The sequence below is a fragment of the Thrips palmi genome, unplaced genomic scaffold (genome assembly GCF_012932325.1).
Source record: "Thrips palmi isolate BJ-2018 unplaced genomic scaffold, TpBJ-2018v1 HiC_scaffold_16, whole genome shotgun sequence".
In the NCBI taxonomy this organism is placed as follows: Eukaryota; Metazoa; Arthropoda; class Insecta; order Thysanoptera; family Thripidae; genus Thrips; species Thrips palmi.
Window position 1 is genome coordinate 13020143 of NW_023144625.1, and position 12727 is coordinate 13032869.

General features: G+C 37.5%; 3 protein-coding genes across 6 annotated transcripts; 2 read left to right on the plus strand and 1 right to left on the minus strand.

Moving 5' to 3' along the window:
• The first annotated feature begins 311 nt into the window (after window positions 1–311).
• Window positions 312–1898, plus strand: LOC117642096 (mediator of RNA polymerase II transcription subunit 21). The gene is made up of 4 exons (XM_034379932.1): window positions 312–489; window positions 783–885; window positions 969–1075; window positions 1182–1898. Exons 1-4 carry the CDS (start codon window positions 448–450, stop codon window positions 1461–1463), a joined length of 534 nt encoding a protein of 177 aa, XP_034235823.1. The 5' UTR covers window positions 312–447; the 3' UTR covers window positions 1464–1898.
• On the minus strand, window positions 1731–11404 carry LOC117642084 (histone-lysine N-methyltransferase SETD1). Of its 4 annotated transcripts, XM_034379908.1 has the most exons (26): window positions 11358–11404; window positions 11034–11277; window positions 10402–10682; window positions 10199–10291; window positions 9910–10087; window positions 9637–9806; window positions 9443–9554; window positions 9033–9334; window positions 8743–8948; window positions 8464–8656; window positions 8120–8380; window positions 7676–7993; window positions 7459–7592; window positions 7254–7383; window positions 7019–7171; window positions 6821–6925; window positions 6393–6733; window positions 5970–6296; window positions 5756–5881; window positions 5373–5684; window positions 5129–5287; window positions 4805–5004; window positions 4578–4702; window positions 4328–4501; window positions 3957–4214; window positions 3697–3870 (listed from the first exon to the last, which is right to left on the minus strand). In XM_034379908.1, exons 3-26 carry the CDS (start codon window positions 10678–10680, stop codon window positions 3697–3699), a joined length of 4830 nt encoding a protein of 1609 aa, XP_034235799.1. In that variant the 5' UTR covers window positions 10681–10682; window positions 11034–11277; window positions 11358–11404. The 4 variants fall into 4 exon arrangements, with proteins under 4 accessions (XP_034235802.1, XP_034235799.1, XP_034235800.1 ...); XM_034379911.1 differs by having other exon boundaries at window positions 1731–3870; window positions 11034–11359; XM_034379909.1 differs by having other exon boundaries at window positions 10402–10685; window positions 11034–11359.
• Window positions 11401–12653, plus strand: LOC117642097 (cytochrome b-c1 complex subunit 6, mitochondrial). The gene is made up of 3 exons (XM_034379933.1): window positions 11401–11533; window positions 11639–11741; window positions 12289–12653. The coding sequence occupies exons 2-3, from the start codon at window positions 11643–11645 to the stop codon at window positions 12460–12462; spliced, it is 273 nt and encodes a 90-aa protein (XP_034235824.1). The 5' UTR covers window positions 11401–11533; window positions 11639–11642; the 3' UTR covers window positions 12463–12653.
• The last annotated feature ends 74 nt before the right edge of the window (window positions 12654–12727 follow it).

Consider the following 12727-nt stretch of genomic DNA (forward strand, 5'->3'; position numbering starts at 1 on the left):
ACAATTGAACCCAAGAGTACACTTTTATACAGTGACAAGTTTAAAGCCATTTCAGTTGGTTAATACCTACTGTATCTAATTCATTAACATAAAATTATTTTACTTGTACAAAAAATTTTTGAGTGCACTTCAAAATATGTACACATAACTGTTTTGGTCGTGACAGTATCTACTCTTCGTTCTTAAACTTCCCTCTCTCATGTTTTCTTTGCAGACCCGACACTCAACCTTTATGAAAAATAAGAACATTATTTGCTTATTGGCACTCGCCAATACGCGATAAGGTTAGTAAATTTGTCATAGACGTTGTGTGTAGGGTAGCAGACGGACAAATACATAACCAAGTAAAAGTAAACGTCAACGCCAAGTCTGAACGTTTCTGTACTGTTTATGGTTTTGAAAATACACTTGATTTTCGTGTGGTTTATTCTTTAAATTTAAATCAAAATGGCTGATAGGCTGACTCAGCTTCAGGACACCATTAATCAGGTCTCTATCCATTACAAATTTACTTCATACGTTTAGGTGCTGATCATGTAAAGATGTAAACAAATACTGTCCCAGCGTCACTTGCAGATCATTTTAAGTATTTGTTATTATAGATCTTCATTAACCATTATCATACTAAGTTAAAATTTTCCAAAGTTTGAAAATGTAGATTTTTAGTTTGACTATATTTTGGTGAATGAACCAACTGCTTTGCCTAACCTTAAGTTACTTTGGACGGCGGTTAATTTTCATGTTAGAAAACTTGTTAATTTTGGTTTTGTGTTTGTTTACAGCAAGCAGATAACTTCTGTAATAGTATTGGGATCCTTCAACAGTTTTCTACTCCCAGTAAATTCGATCGCAGTGGTTCTCAGACTCCACAACAGCAGCAAGAAGGTTCACAGATTTAATATCTTGTCTCAACCTTCAATCAGCAATATCTATTCCAGAAAAGTCCAACTTTGGTCCTGTATTTGCAGTTACAGATTATGCCCATTTGTTCGCCACCTTGATTGCGCGCTGTGCTAAGGACATCGATGTTTTAATAGAATCTTTGCCCAATGAGGATTCATCAACAGAACTTCAAGTAATTCTTTCATTACTTTCCATAATGTGTCATTTTTATTGAGACTGTGAAGTGCAATGAATGACTTTGCGAAACTAATGTCTTCATTTCTTTTACTCTCTAATAGGTGGCTAGCTTGCGTCAATTAGAACAAGAGAGTCAGAAAGCAGGAGAAAGGCTAGAAGAAGTTGTAGCTCGTGGCGAAGTTCTCCTTAGCCAAATTCAAAGTGCTCTAGCTGATATTGCTCAAAGTCAGCTAGATATGCAACACTCAGCTCCATCACATTTCCCTAATGGAAATATAGCTGTTGGTCAGGACATTAAAAATATAACGACCAATAGCTTTTCATATGTTAATAGTAATAGCAATCCACCTGAGCCACAAACAGGTTTGGGTAGTGGATTTTAAGTATCTTTTTTTTTTTTTAAATAACCTCTCTATTCATAAGTCCTCAAAGCACTCATCTCTAAGCATTTATTTGTGTTTTTTTTTTTAAAGACAAAATGCTTTTATAATTTGTCTTTAGCTGTTCCTTTGGAATCATTGGCCCCCTTCAAACTTTTGTAAAAACAAAGAAACCAAGTGTGTGGAGAGGGGAGGCTTGTGAAGGCAACCAAGAGAACAAAGTTACCCTCCACTAGTGGTTATGGTGAAGACCTAAATAATTAATCACAGTTTCTTGTAAATTTGTTTTTTTAATATTTGTATGTTCATCCCTTACAAAGGGAGACCACAGAAAATATACAATCATGATTGGTATGTCTATGTACAATTTCACAGCTAACATTATAAAAAACAGTATTTAAGTGTGAAGGGTTACCTATAAATAAATTTACTGTACAATAGTTCATATGAATATTTATGAAAGTAAACAGTCAAAGAAGTACAAACAACACAATCAAGGAGGGATGTTGTTTCAACCTGATCATCTATCAACACCAGACTCTTTGTAGCAGACTTAATAATTTTAACAATATGATTTCCAACAGCAAGTTAATGTGCAGTTGAAATCACATACTCACTAACACTGCACTCAACAAAAGCTTCTAAAGTTTCTGTTAAGATAAAATAAGTTCTCACAGAATTTATTTTTAAAAAAAGGAATATTATTACAACAACCAGCAAACTTAAAAAAGCTAAGCTAGAAATTCTCTGAAGATGTTTTTCATTCATGAGCTTATGCCACGTGCATGAGAAACCTCTAAAGGGATGACTCGAATTTTTTGTTTACTCTACTTTATAATTACATATGTACACATAAGACCCTGAGAGTGGAAGAGCAATGATTTGATACGAATCTGTCATGAGCCAAGTACTTTCATAATTTGTTGGCAGTCAACCCTAGGTACCACTTCATTATTAATACTGAATTACAGAGGCCAAATGGCTCATTCATACACAGAAATGAAATAGCCAAGGTAAAGATCAGAGGTAAGCCCATGACAAAACTCTACCGCTTGATTTAAACAGAACAAGCCCCACTGTCTTAACCATGTGACTTGGCTATAGTGAAGGAACTGTTGACAGGAGAGGATAATTTAACTTAAATTATTAGTTGAAAAATCCTGGCAACACTTACAAGTTTGAGCAAAGTTTTAACTGCAACTTAAGGGAATTCCTTGATAACATCAAAACTTGTGGTTTTTGAGATTCTTAGTCCAGATGACCTCTTAAGGCTCCTTGTCAAGAGTGAAATCAGCAATGTTTGTACCTAATACAGTCACACAGAAATATCACAGGGTTCGACTGTCTAGAACAGGACATGATTTGCAGGAATAAGAAACAATCAATGCAAACTATCATACAAAACAGAATGCCAATTCCTAGACAATTGCATCTTAGTAAAATGCTTTTCTATTCATAATTAAGAAAAAGGCACAACACGCAAGTTATTCTTAAGAGATAGTTCATGCAAAATTTCACAATGGCACACAAAATAAATAACACATCTGATGGAAATGACTAAAGCCATGCTAGGTAATTCATTTTTTCCACATTTCAACAATTATGGAAAGCACGTATACAGGTATGAATACATGTCAAAGGAAATTATAATTCAGTTTTCACAATAATTTTACTGATGTGGCCCGGAAATTTTAACAGTTAGTACTGTGTAGCTGAACTTCATGAAACAAATGACAGTTATTCCAAACTGAATCATAATCAGAGTCAAAGCAAGTAAAAAATTCTCAGAAACATTGATTTACACTTACACCATCAAAAGAACAACAAAAATTACATATGCCACATCATTCTCACACATACAAAGAAAAAAAATGAGAAAAAAGATCTGCTGGTGAAAATAGGGAAAGATGACATACAGTTTACTATTTAAAATGTTGCATACAATGTAGCATTAATGCAACTACTTAGGTAATATCACAGACTTGCTGAAGCAATAGACTAACTTATTCTTACATTCCAAAACATTTTGGGGCAAATGCTTTAAGAAAACGATTTCACCTTTTTTATCTACCAATACTAACACAATCAAGGGAGCACTAGTTTACCATTCTCAAGAATGCAATCCGAAAGAAAGTGCATCATGTAAATTGAATCAGAGACCGAATGGGCAAATGATTCCAACAAAATGGGAATGAAGGCAGAAAACATTTGCGAAATATAAATAGAGGTAACTAATCTAATTGAGGGTACCCCTGCACTGTGAAGCTCCACACAAACAAGGAATCTTTTCATCTTCCAAAGGAAACTTGTAGTCATATGTTATCTCTTCATTGACACCAATAGGTTGCTTAGAATAGATTACAATTTTCTTTTGACTGTCAATGGTAATGACTCTAGCGTAACAGTTGGGCTAAAAATAGGAAATAAATAGAGATCATTAATACATGAGGCTTATATTAAGTAAATAATACTTTGATACAGTTCAAGTTTACTTACATTACAACTGTGATTAATAAAGCGAGCAAGATTCCCGCACTTGGTAGCATCAATGATGGCTTCTACATCGATACGGAATAAGTATGATGATCCAATTCCAGTAGCTTCATATTGGCGTTCACGATTATCTGCCACAATAGGTCGTACCATTTGGCCAACATACTCAATCACCATTTCATCAGCAGCAATAGGTTCCATGGCAAACAGGCCCCAGTCATGGATACCAGATTTGGCAAATCTCAATTGTTTCTTGCGGAACTGGAATTGGAAGAGCAAACAATAAATGAAAAACAAGCATACTTTACATAAGCACAACCTCTTGATAAGCAAAACAAATTGCATAGTGTAAGAGATAAAATTTGAAGACTGACCTTCAGTTGGTTAAATTTCAGCAGATCACTGTCAGTTACAAGTCCAAAGGCATTAAGCAACCTGCGCTGGTTATTTCTAGCTTCTCTTGATGATGATTGCATCTTTGCACTGATATTTTTCATAGGGTCCTCAGCTGTAACTTGTGCTGGTTGAACGGATTGAGCAAAGTGATACTGCGGACAGAAAATCGGGTTTTAGAAAACTGAGCACTGTTCAAAAGAGGGAAAAGATAAAACCAAAAGTCCTTACCTTGTACTTCATCTTCTCCTTAACATCCATTTTATAATAACCCTCAGTTCTTGCACTGCCTGTAGTGTGTAATCGAACGTCATCTCGCTTACGCTTTTTAGATGGAGAAGATGACAGGTCAGTAGGTGCAAAGGAGTTAAGGAAATACATCATCATACCAAATCAAGTGTAAAGCAAACACAGGATTATCATAATGTAAGTAATGGAAATATGTATGCAAAGGATATCACAATGGTCAACCCAATGGGTATCATTGAGCCAATACCCAGCAGCATCGCTGGCAAGCATGGAATCATAACTCCTCTTCAGATAGTTCATGTCCTCGGGATCAATTCCCTTGGTCAAGAATTCATAAAGAACCTGCATTTCTTCCATTGTTGATCTCTCAGTAAACACAACCGGTTTTTCAGGTACAAAAACAGGTTGCCTGAAAAATTAGAGGAAATAATAATAAATAAGTAAGATTTAAGTCTGTACAAGATACAGCTACATGATTAAAAGAAGAAGAAAACATTGCAAGTTACAAAAATGTTTGAAGTGGATAGACTTGCCTGAACAATTTGTTGGCCTGTAATAACTTATCAATTTCTGCTCTTCTCTGTGGCTTCTTGGGAGACCGCTTCTTGGGTGCGATTTCTTTATAACCAGAGTAGTTATCATCCAGTATAGGAGTAAGAGGTTTTGTTGGAACAGCACTCTTTGAAGTGTATCTAAAGAAGAAAAAGCAGAAATAAGAAAATTGTTAATGGAAGAAACAAAAGCATTAATGTTGTCATTTTCAGTCATCTTCCTTACCCATGATCATGATTAAATAATTTGTGAGAATGTTTATTTGAATTAGGTGGAGAACTAGAGGGGTCTCTTTCTGGTGGGAGGGAGTAGGAATGTTCCAATGATATTTGAGTTTGTGGAACATGGGATATTTCACCATATCGATCCACATCTCTTTCATAGCCCCTTTGGTTGAATGGTTTGTTCTCATCAAATGCATTTTCCCACTTTGACCTGGCATCTTCCACAAACAGAGGGGGTGCAGGCCCCTTTCTATTGCTAGTGTTGTTTTTAGAGAGAGTAGAAGACACACCATTGATGTTAGATGAAAGCCTCCTGCAATATAAATTTTTGAACTTTAGACATTTATCAAGAAAACCAAGAGTCCATTTCAAAATGGTACAAACCTATCATCATCGACAGTTTTTTCAATCTTGCGGATACCAGATACTATTTCAGGACCAATTTTGGTTGAAGTCTTTTGATCAGACCCAGCCAAAGCCATAAGTGCCTCAATTGCAAATGAATCAGAGCTGTAAAATGTTCCAGGCATTTTAGAATACTAATAACTTCAAAAAAGGTATTAAAAACAGGGTGGGCTCATAAATGTTTGACACATACTTGCTGACATCTGCAAGAGGTGATCTTTCATGTGATGTAGGAGAACCATGACTGAGAGCTGGAGATGATGCTGTCAGAGTTACACTGGTGTCCACACTCGCTGCACTCTTTGTTGCGCTAGAAACTGCGACAGCTAATGATTGAGTTGTATGTGCCGGTGTTCTCGTATCATCAAGTGCTGCCATGGCCTCTTCCGTTTCAGAGGCGTCGTCCGTAGATTCGTCAACATGAGATACAGAACCGAATTTGCTGTAGACCATTTCTCTATCTGATGTGTCTGAATCATCGTCAGGAATAGGGGTATGGCTTCCTTCAGGCGTACTCTCTCTGTGAATAAAATATCCCACAAAATCAATGCATTAGGAAGGCTGAATCTGTGAGGCTGAAACTGTGTTATCCTACATTTAGGTTCAAATATCCAACCTGAATGTTCTGAGAAGTTCTAGATCTTCAGGATCGAGGAGAGCAAGTTTCTTAGCAAGCCGCTCATTTGCAGAATCAACAGTAGAGCCAGGCTCTTCTTCAGTGTCACTGCTTTCAGAGCTGCTACTAGAATCTGAACTCAGATTACTTGCACTTGAAATAGACTTAAGACTAGGACTTGCTGATCGGCTGCTTGAAGATGAAGAAGAGGACGAAGAGGAAGAAGAAGAAGATGATGAGGATGACGACGATGATGATGACGAAGAACGCTTAGGAGGCTCATTATCATCAGAGATGATTCTTCGGCCTCGCCGCTCCCGTCGGAAAGTAGATGCTCCAGTCTGTAAAACATGGAAAACTAGACAGTCAAAAATAATGTTGACATGATTATTTTTAAAAACCCTACATACACAGTTAGTTTGCTTTACCTGAGAGTCAGAATCAGACTGCCTCACAATCTCTTCATCACTGAGGGCACCAGGTCTGGAGGAACCATCTTCATCTAAAGTTGGAGAAGGAACCTTCCGTTTCCGCTGCAATACAAATAAAAACAATGTGTTTTTAAAAAAAAAAACTTAGGGTAAAATCGCTTTGGGGCAAAAAATTAAAAAAATTGAACAAATTACCCTGAATGATGGCATTTTGGGAATTGCAGCTCTGAAGCCCAAACCAAACCCAGTCAAACTAGTCGTCTCCACTGGCTCGCGAGTTGTGGAAATAGTGGATGGCTTAGTAATCTTTTCAGCACTTCCTGGCTCAACAATTTCTGCTGATGAAGCCTAGAAATCAATTTAAAGTAAACATTACATTTAGAAATCACACACAAAGAGAGATGATAAAGAGCACATGAATGCCACTTACTTTGGCTTTACTTTCTTCCTGATCCCACCAACTCTCAAAGGATTTAAAAGCAGTGTTCTCTATCATTTTTTTGTTGACATCTCGCTTTAATATAGCTTTTAGTTCAGCTATAACTTTGTCAATTACTCCCCTGAAAAAAAAAAACTTCATAAAATCTGATTGACAATACATAAAGGAACAAAGAAGAGTGGAAAAAGACACCTACTGAATTATGTGACCTTGCTCATTTTCTTGACCCGGCATACCAGCCTGGGTTGGATACGCAGGGTAGGGATAAGCTGCTGGGTGAGTGTAAGCACTGGAGTGAACAGGATAGCGTCCGTCACCTGTCTGGTAACCCTAAATCAAAAAATAATGAGGAGTTAATAAAGAATTACGAGAGAAAAATTATACTCTTTAAGTTATGACTGAATAAATAGTACCTGATAAGCAAGATTGTAATATGATGGATCTTGTCCAGGTGGTACAGGGTAGGCAGGATAAGGGGTACCATAAGGTATGTTAGGTGGTGGTGGTTGTCCAGGATAATATGGTACTTGTTGACTATAGCCATAACCCGGTGGTGGATAGGATGAAGCCAAATGGGGAGGGGGTAAATGGGTTGGTGGAGGTAGATGGGTTGGGATAGCTGGTGGTGGGACATGAGGTGTGAATACAGGAGTTTCTACAGTTATTTTCTCATCTCCAGAACTTAAACTTGACAGAGACATTCTGTCATCATCTTGACCATTCAGTTCATCCTGAGAAGAAAGAAAGTGTTTTAGAGATGTAAATGAAGAGAATACAGTATAAATAGTGCCCATTGGGTAACAAGAGAAAAAGAAGGTACCAGTAGGTAAAAAAAATACTACTGCACAAAATCTTACTTGTAATGGGGTGCATCTGTGACCATCTTCTGAACCTTTGTTAAAAGTTAGAGAAGGTATTACATCTAATCGACTAAGTTCATCATCACAACTGACTTGTGATTGCTGACTATCATCATTATTGCATGCACCACCAGTCAAAATCTCATCTTCACTGCTGCTGATTTCACTGTGAAGCTCCTCATTTGATTTTTTGGTACTGTTTTGAGATTTGCTCTTTGATGATTTGTGATTTAATCTTTCCTCTCTTTCTTTCAAAAGCTGAAAAGAGAACAAGCATGTTGACTTACCAAGTGCACAAGATCAAAATCATAGAATACTAAGTTAATTAGATTTTATCTTACCACTTCAACATACTCCTGATGACACTGTAAATATATTTCTTGAGTCAAAAAAGGTGATGGAGGGGTTGACAGTGGTTCTTTTTCAATCGGTGCTTCAGGAACCTCATTTAATTTTTCAGCTTCCTTGGCTTCTCCATCTGATTCACCACTAGATGTTGCATGATTTTTATGTTTCCCTTGTCTCTTCTGGTGCCTAGAACATCAATAGAGCCAATATGTATGTGCAATGAGAAAAGAAATCAACCTACATTGTTGATCAGTTTTTCCCGATATGCTCACCGAGAAGAACTGGAGGATCGCCGAGAGGCAACTTTACTTCGGTGTTGATCATCTTCCTCGTCAGAGCTCATACCCAACTGAAGAAAAGCAGGGGCTACCCCTACTTTCCCTTTCAATAACATTTCTATTCTGGTATCAAGATCAAGTTTGCCATCATCAGTGTTAGCATCAGCACCTTTCCGTTTTGATTTATCTTTCTTCTTTGACTAGAAGTAAAACACAATAACTAATAAAAATCTGCAAGACAGTAGAAAATCAACTAACAAATAAATGCAGCAGGCACCACTCACCTTGCTTGACGTGTTTCTAGTATCAGTGCCCGCGGTGTAACCACTCCACTGATGAACATCATTTGCTGGTGGTAGAGCCGGATTCGGATTCATTGCTCTCGCGTCTGGGGGATGTGGCCATTGATGGGGCCACTGGTTTGCAGTGGGGGGAAGGCCAGGTGGGTAACCAGGAGGTGGCTGGGAGTGGTAGTTTACAGGATAATGACTATGAAAGTCATAAGGAGGGTAGTGCTGAGAGGAGTGGTTTGAAGCGGACCCCGGGGTTGAATGGGGATACTGATTATATGACCTATCAGAAGTACCTGTGAAACCAAGCTCAGTAACTAAACAGAGTTCATCACCTAGGGGAAACTTCAAACAGAGAGTTAAATATTTTTTAGCAAAATAATTTCAAGAATAATTTAGAGTACCAATGTATGAACTGTTTTCGCTTGATCCTGTTCGGTATCCATGATCACTGGAGGGTGTAGGATAATCACTGTGAAGTCTTGAGTGAGCATTGTCATATCTATGCACATCCACCTTAACAAGAAATAGTGCCAAAATGTCAGAAATCAGCAATAGAAATAACAAGTCAAAATTTGTGTCTTTTAAAATAGTATACTTTGTGGTTGGGTGCTGGCTCAGCCTCATGCTCTACAGGAGCTTTAGATGGCTTCTTGACAACCTTTTTCTCTTCCTTTTCCTCCTCTTTGACTTTCTCCTTCTCTTTTTCCTTTGGAATTTCCTTCTTTTCTTCTGTTAAAGACTCAAAGGTTTTCCGGCACTCATTTCCTAGAAGAAAAAATAACAGCAAAATAGCAGAGTTGAAATTGCAAATTTGCAAGAACGGATAGAAATATGAATTGGACTCTAGTGAAGTGTACTTTAAGCTTACCAAATGGATCTAGGAAAACTCTCAAAACTTTGCCCATGACAGACGTGTCATTCAGTTTGTCCACACAGGCTTTTGCAGCTTTGGTCTGCTCAAACACTACTCGAGCCAAACCAAGATGTTTGTTTGATAAAGGGTGATAAAATATAGTGAGCTCTTCAGCAACACCAAATTTTTGAACCTTGAAACATTGGCAAACAAAATGGCAAGATATAAGATACAAAACGCCTTAGAAGCATATAGACTTGGAATCATACAAGTAATGTGCAGAGTAAATGTGTCAATTACTAACCATGTCACCTAAAAATGTTTTATCTATGTTATCATTAAGATTAGAAATTGTAATTTCTACGGGGGGAGGATCACCAACATAGTTGTCATCAATCTGAAATAAACAAACATTCATAAAAAATGAAGCACCAGACGTGTGACAGCTGTTCAGAGCTTAAATAGAGCCTGGACAATTTGATGATTTACTATACATGATAATCTCACCTTAAACCTAGGAATAGGAAGATCAAGTTGGTCTAGTCGGGCCCAAATTCTGGTAAGAGCTGAACGTGGATCTCGACAAATAACAAGAGGTTGTGTAGCATCGATAGGGACACCATCATATCGGTATGTTTTTACACCACCCTTGGCTAAAAATGGGTCATTCATGAGCTTAAAATTTCTGTTTTTGTGGTGCATAGGATGATTTGGATTGGGATGTTGCGCATTCTGATGGGATCCCGGTCGATTGAACGAATTACTGGAATCCATGGCTGTGCTCATTGCTGCTGACAAAATCAAAACAAACATGGTGAGAGAGGTTATGTTGCTCTCAATAATGAAGGTAATACTGACTTAACAGCTACTTTTGGTAGACAGCAATACTTGAACATGATCCAAAATAACATCAAGACTTTATAATACATAGAAAAAATAAGAAATGATGACAATTCAACTTTGATAGGGTTAAAATAAAGCAATTTCAAGAACAAGGAGGGACTTCTTCCTCCTTACAGCCAAATCTTACAGGTGACATTAGCAAAATTATAAGACGGTAAAATACGAAAATTTACTAACTTACACAAAACATAAAATATGCATTCCCAATAAATTTCAGAAAATGGAAGGACACTCACTGTTAGGTTTTAAGTGGAAACGATGGTTGGCCCTGCCTTGGCCAGGCTGCAAAGCTGCAGGGGTGACGTCTTAATTAAGCCATCAGATTTTCATAACAATTTGAACACAAATTCTTTCAAAATAAAAGTATTTCATCATTTCTTTAAAGTCAATGCTTTACAACGACCACGACTTCGGCCGCTCCAACATTGTTTCCTTGATAACCATTAACATTCAACCAAACCTCGGCCCATAGCGAAACACCTAGATTGAACATATAGAATTGCTTCTTTAAGCTTCAATCCAGTACAAACAGATTCATTACGTTTTTTCGAATGTTAAACCTTGTTTTTATCTAAAACAATGCTTAAGTTGAATCACTGCTTTACATGTGACCAGTTTTGACCAAGGGGAAGAAGGGAGGAGAGGGGTGGAGAGGAAGGGGGCACTTTTAGCAGACAGGAGCAGAGGTCTTCCAGCACTGAGGGTCGTCAAGTACGAAGGATTTTAAGTAAACCAGGTAATTGTTACAATGTCATGGATTTTCGATTTGGAATTTGAAAGTATTTCTCATCACGTCCGATTTCTCGTCCTCGTCTTGACCTTCATCCTCGTTATTTCGCAGCAACATGTCTTGGCTTGGGAACTTCTTGGCCAACCGATTCCTCATTAAGGCTAAGGCACAGGCCGAGGATGAAGACATTGTAGATCCTCAGGAGACACTCAAGGTAAGTTAAATGAGTCATTTCTGATCAAATCTGCAAATGTTCAACACCACTTTTTGTTTCGGGATTGTTGTCTTGAAGCCCTCGAATATGGCAGTCGTCAGTTAACCTCAAAGATTATGGATGGTACTGCAATCCTTCATGTTTCTGCAACCTCTCAACCTGCTCTTCATCCTCCTTCAGTATGACAGGGCTGTTTGACAAATTAACTATTTGACTCTTAGGCTAGTGCTTTGATTTTCTCCCGTTTGTGAACTTGAGCTGGATGTATTGCCATGACAGTTTTTGAAACGGTACGCTTAAACTAAGACTTCTCTTTATGTTCAATATGTGTTGACTTCCCGGACGGTTATGGTTTCCCTCTTAAACAATTAAAAGTAAAATATTTTTCAATTGTCTATGGGTTTGTCTTATTTCATGCTCAAAAGCATCAGTTCACTCATTATATATTTAGACATTCCGATCCCGAAGATTTCAAGTAAAGCATTTCTAAACTTACTTTTTTTTAAAAGCTGAAGTTATTCATTTCAAAATTTAACTTGTTTTGCAGGAGAAGTGCCGCGCCAACCCAAAGTGTGTCAGTCTCCATGAGAAATTGGAAACATGCAATGCCAGAGTTCGTAGCAAAAAACAAACTACTGAAACATGTGCTGAAGAACTGTACGATTGGTTCCACTGTGTTGACCATTGTGTATCCCACGACCTGTTTAAGCAGCTGAAGTAGAGATCAAATATTGTAATTAGTTTGATAGACTTATGGAAACAGCCATAGTCAAATTGTGTACAGTGCATTCAAACACTAAGGAATATTTTGTTCTTCACCTCACCATCCTGATTTTTAGCAGTCAATACTGCGAATGTAATTATAAAGTATAAATTGAATAAAACATTACTTCGGCTTTAAATGGCTTGAAATGGAGGGTATTATTATTTCATATTCAATGCAGTCATCAGATTTTGGTACATATTTATTTTATCTGCTCTGTACA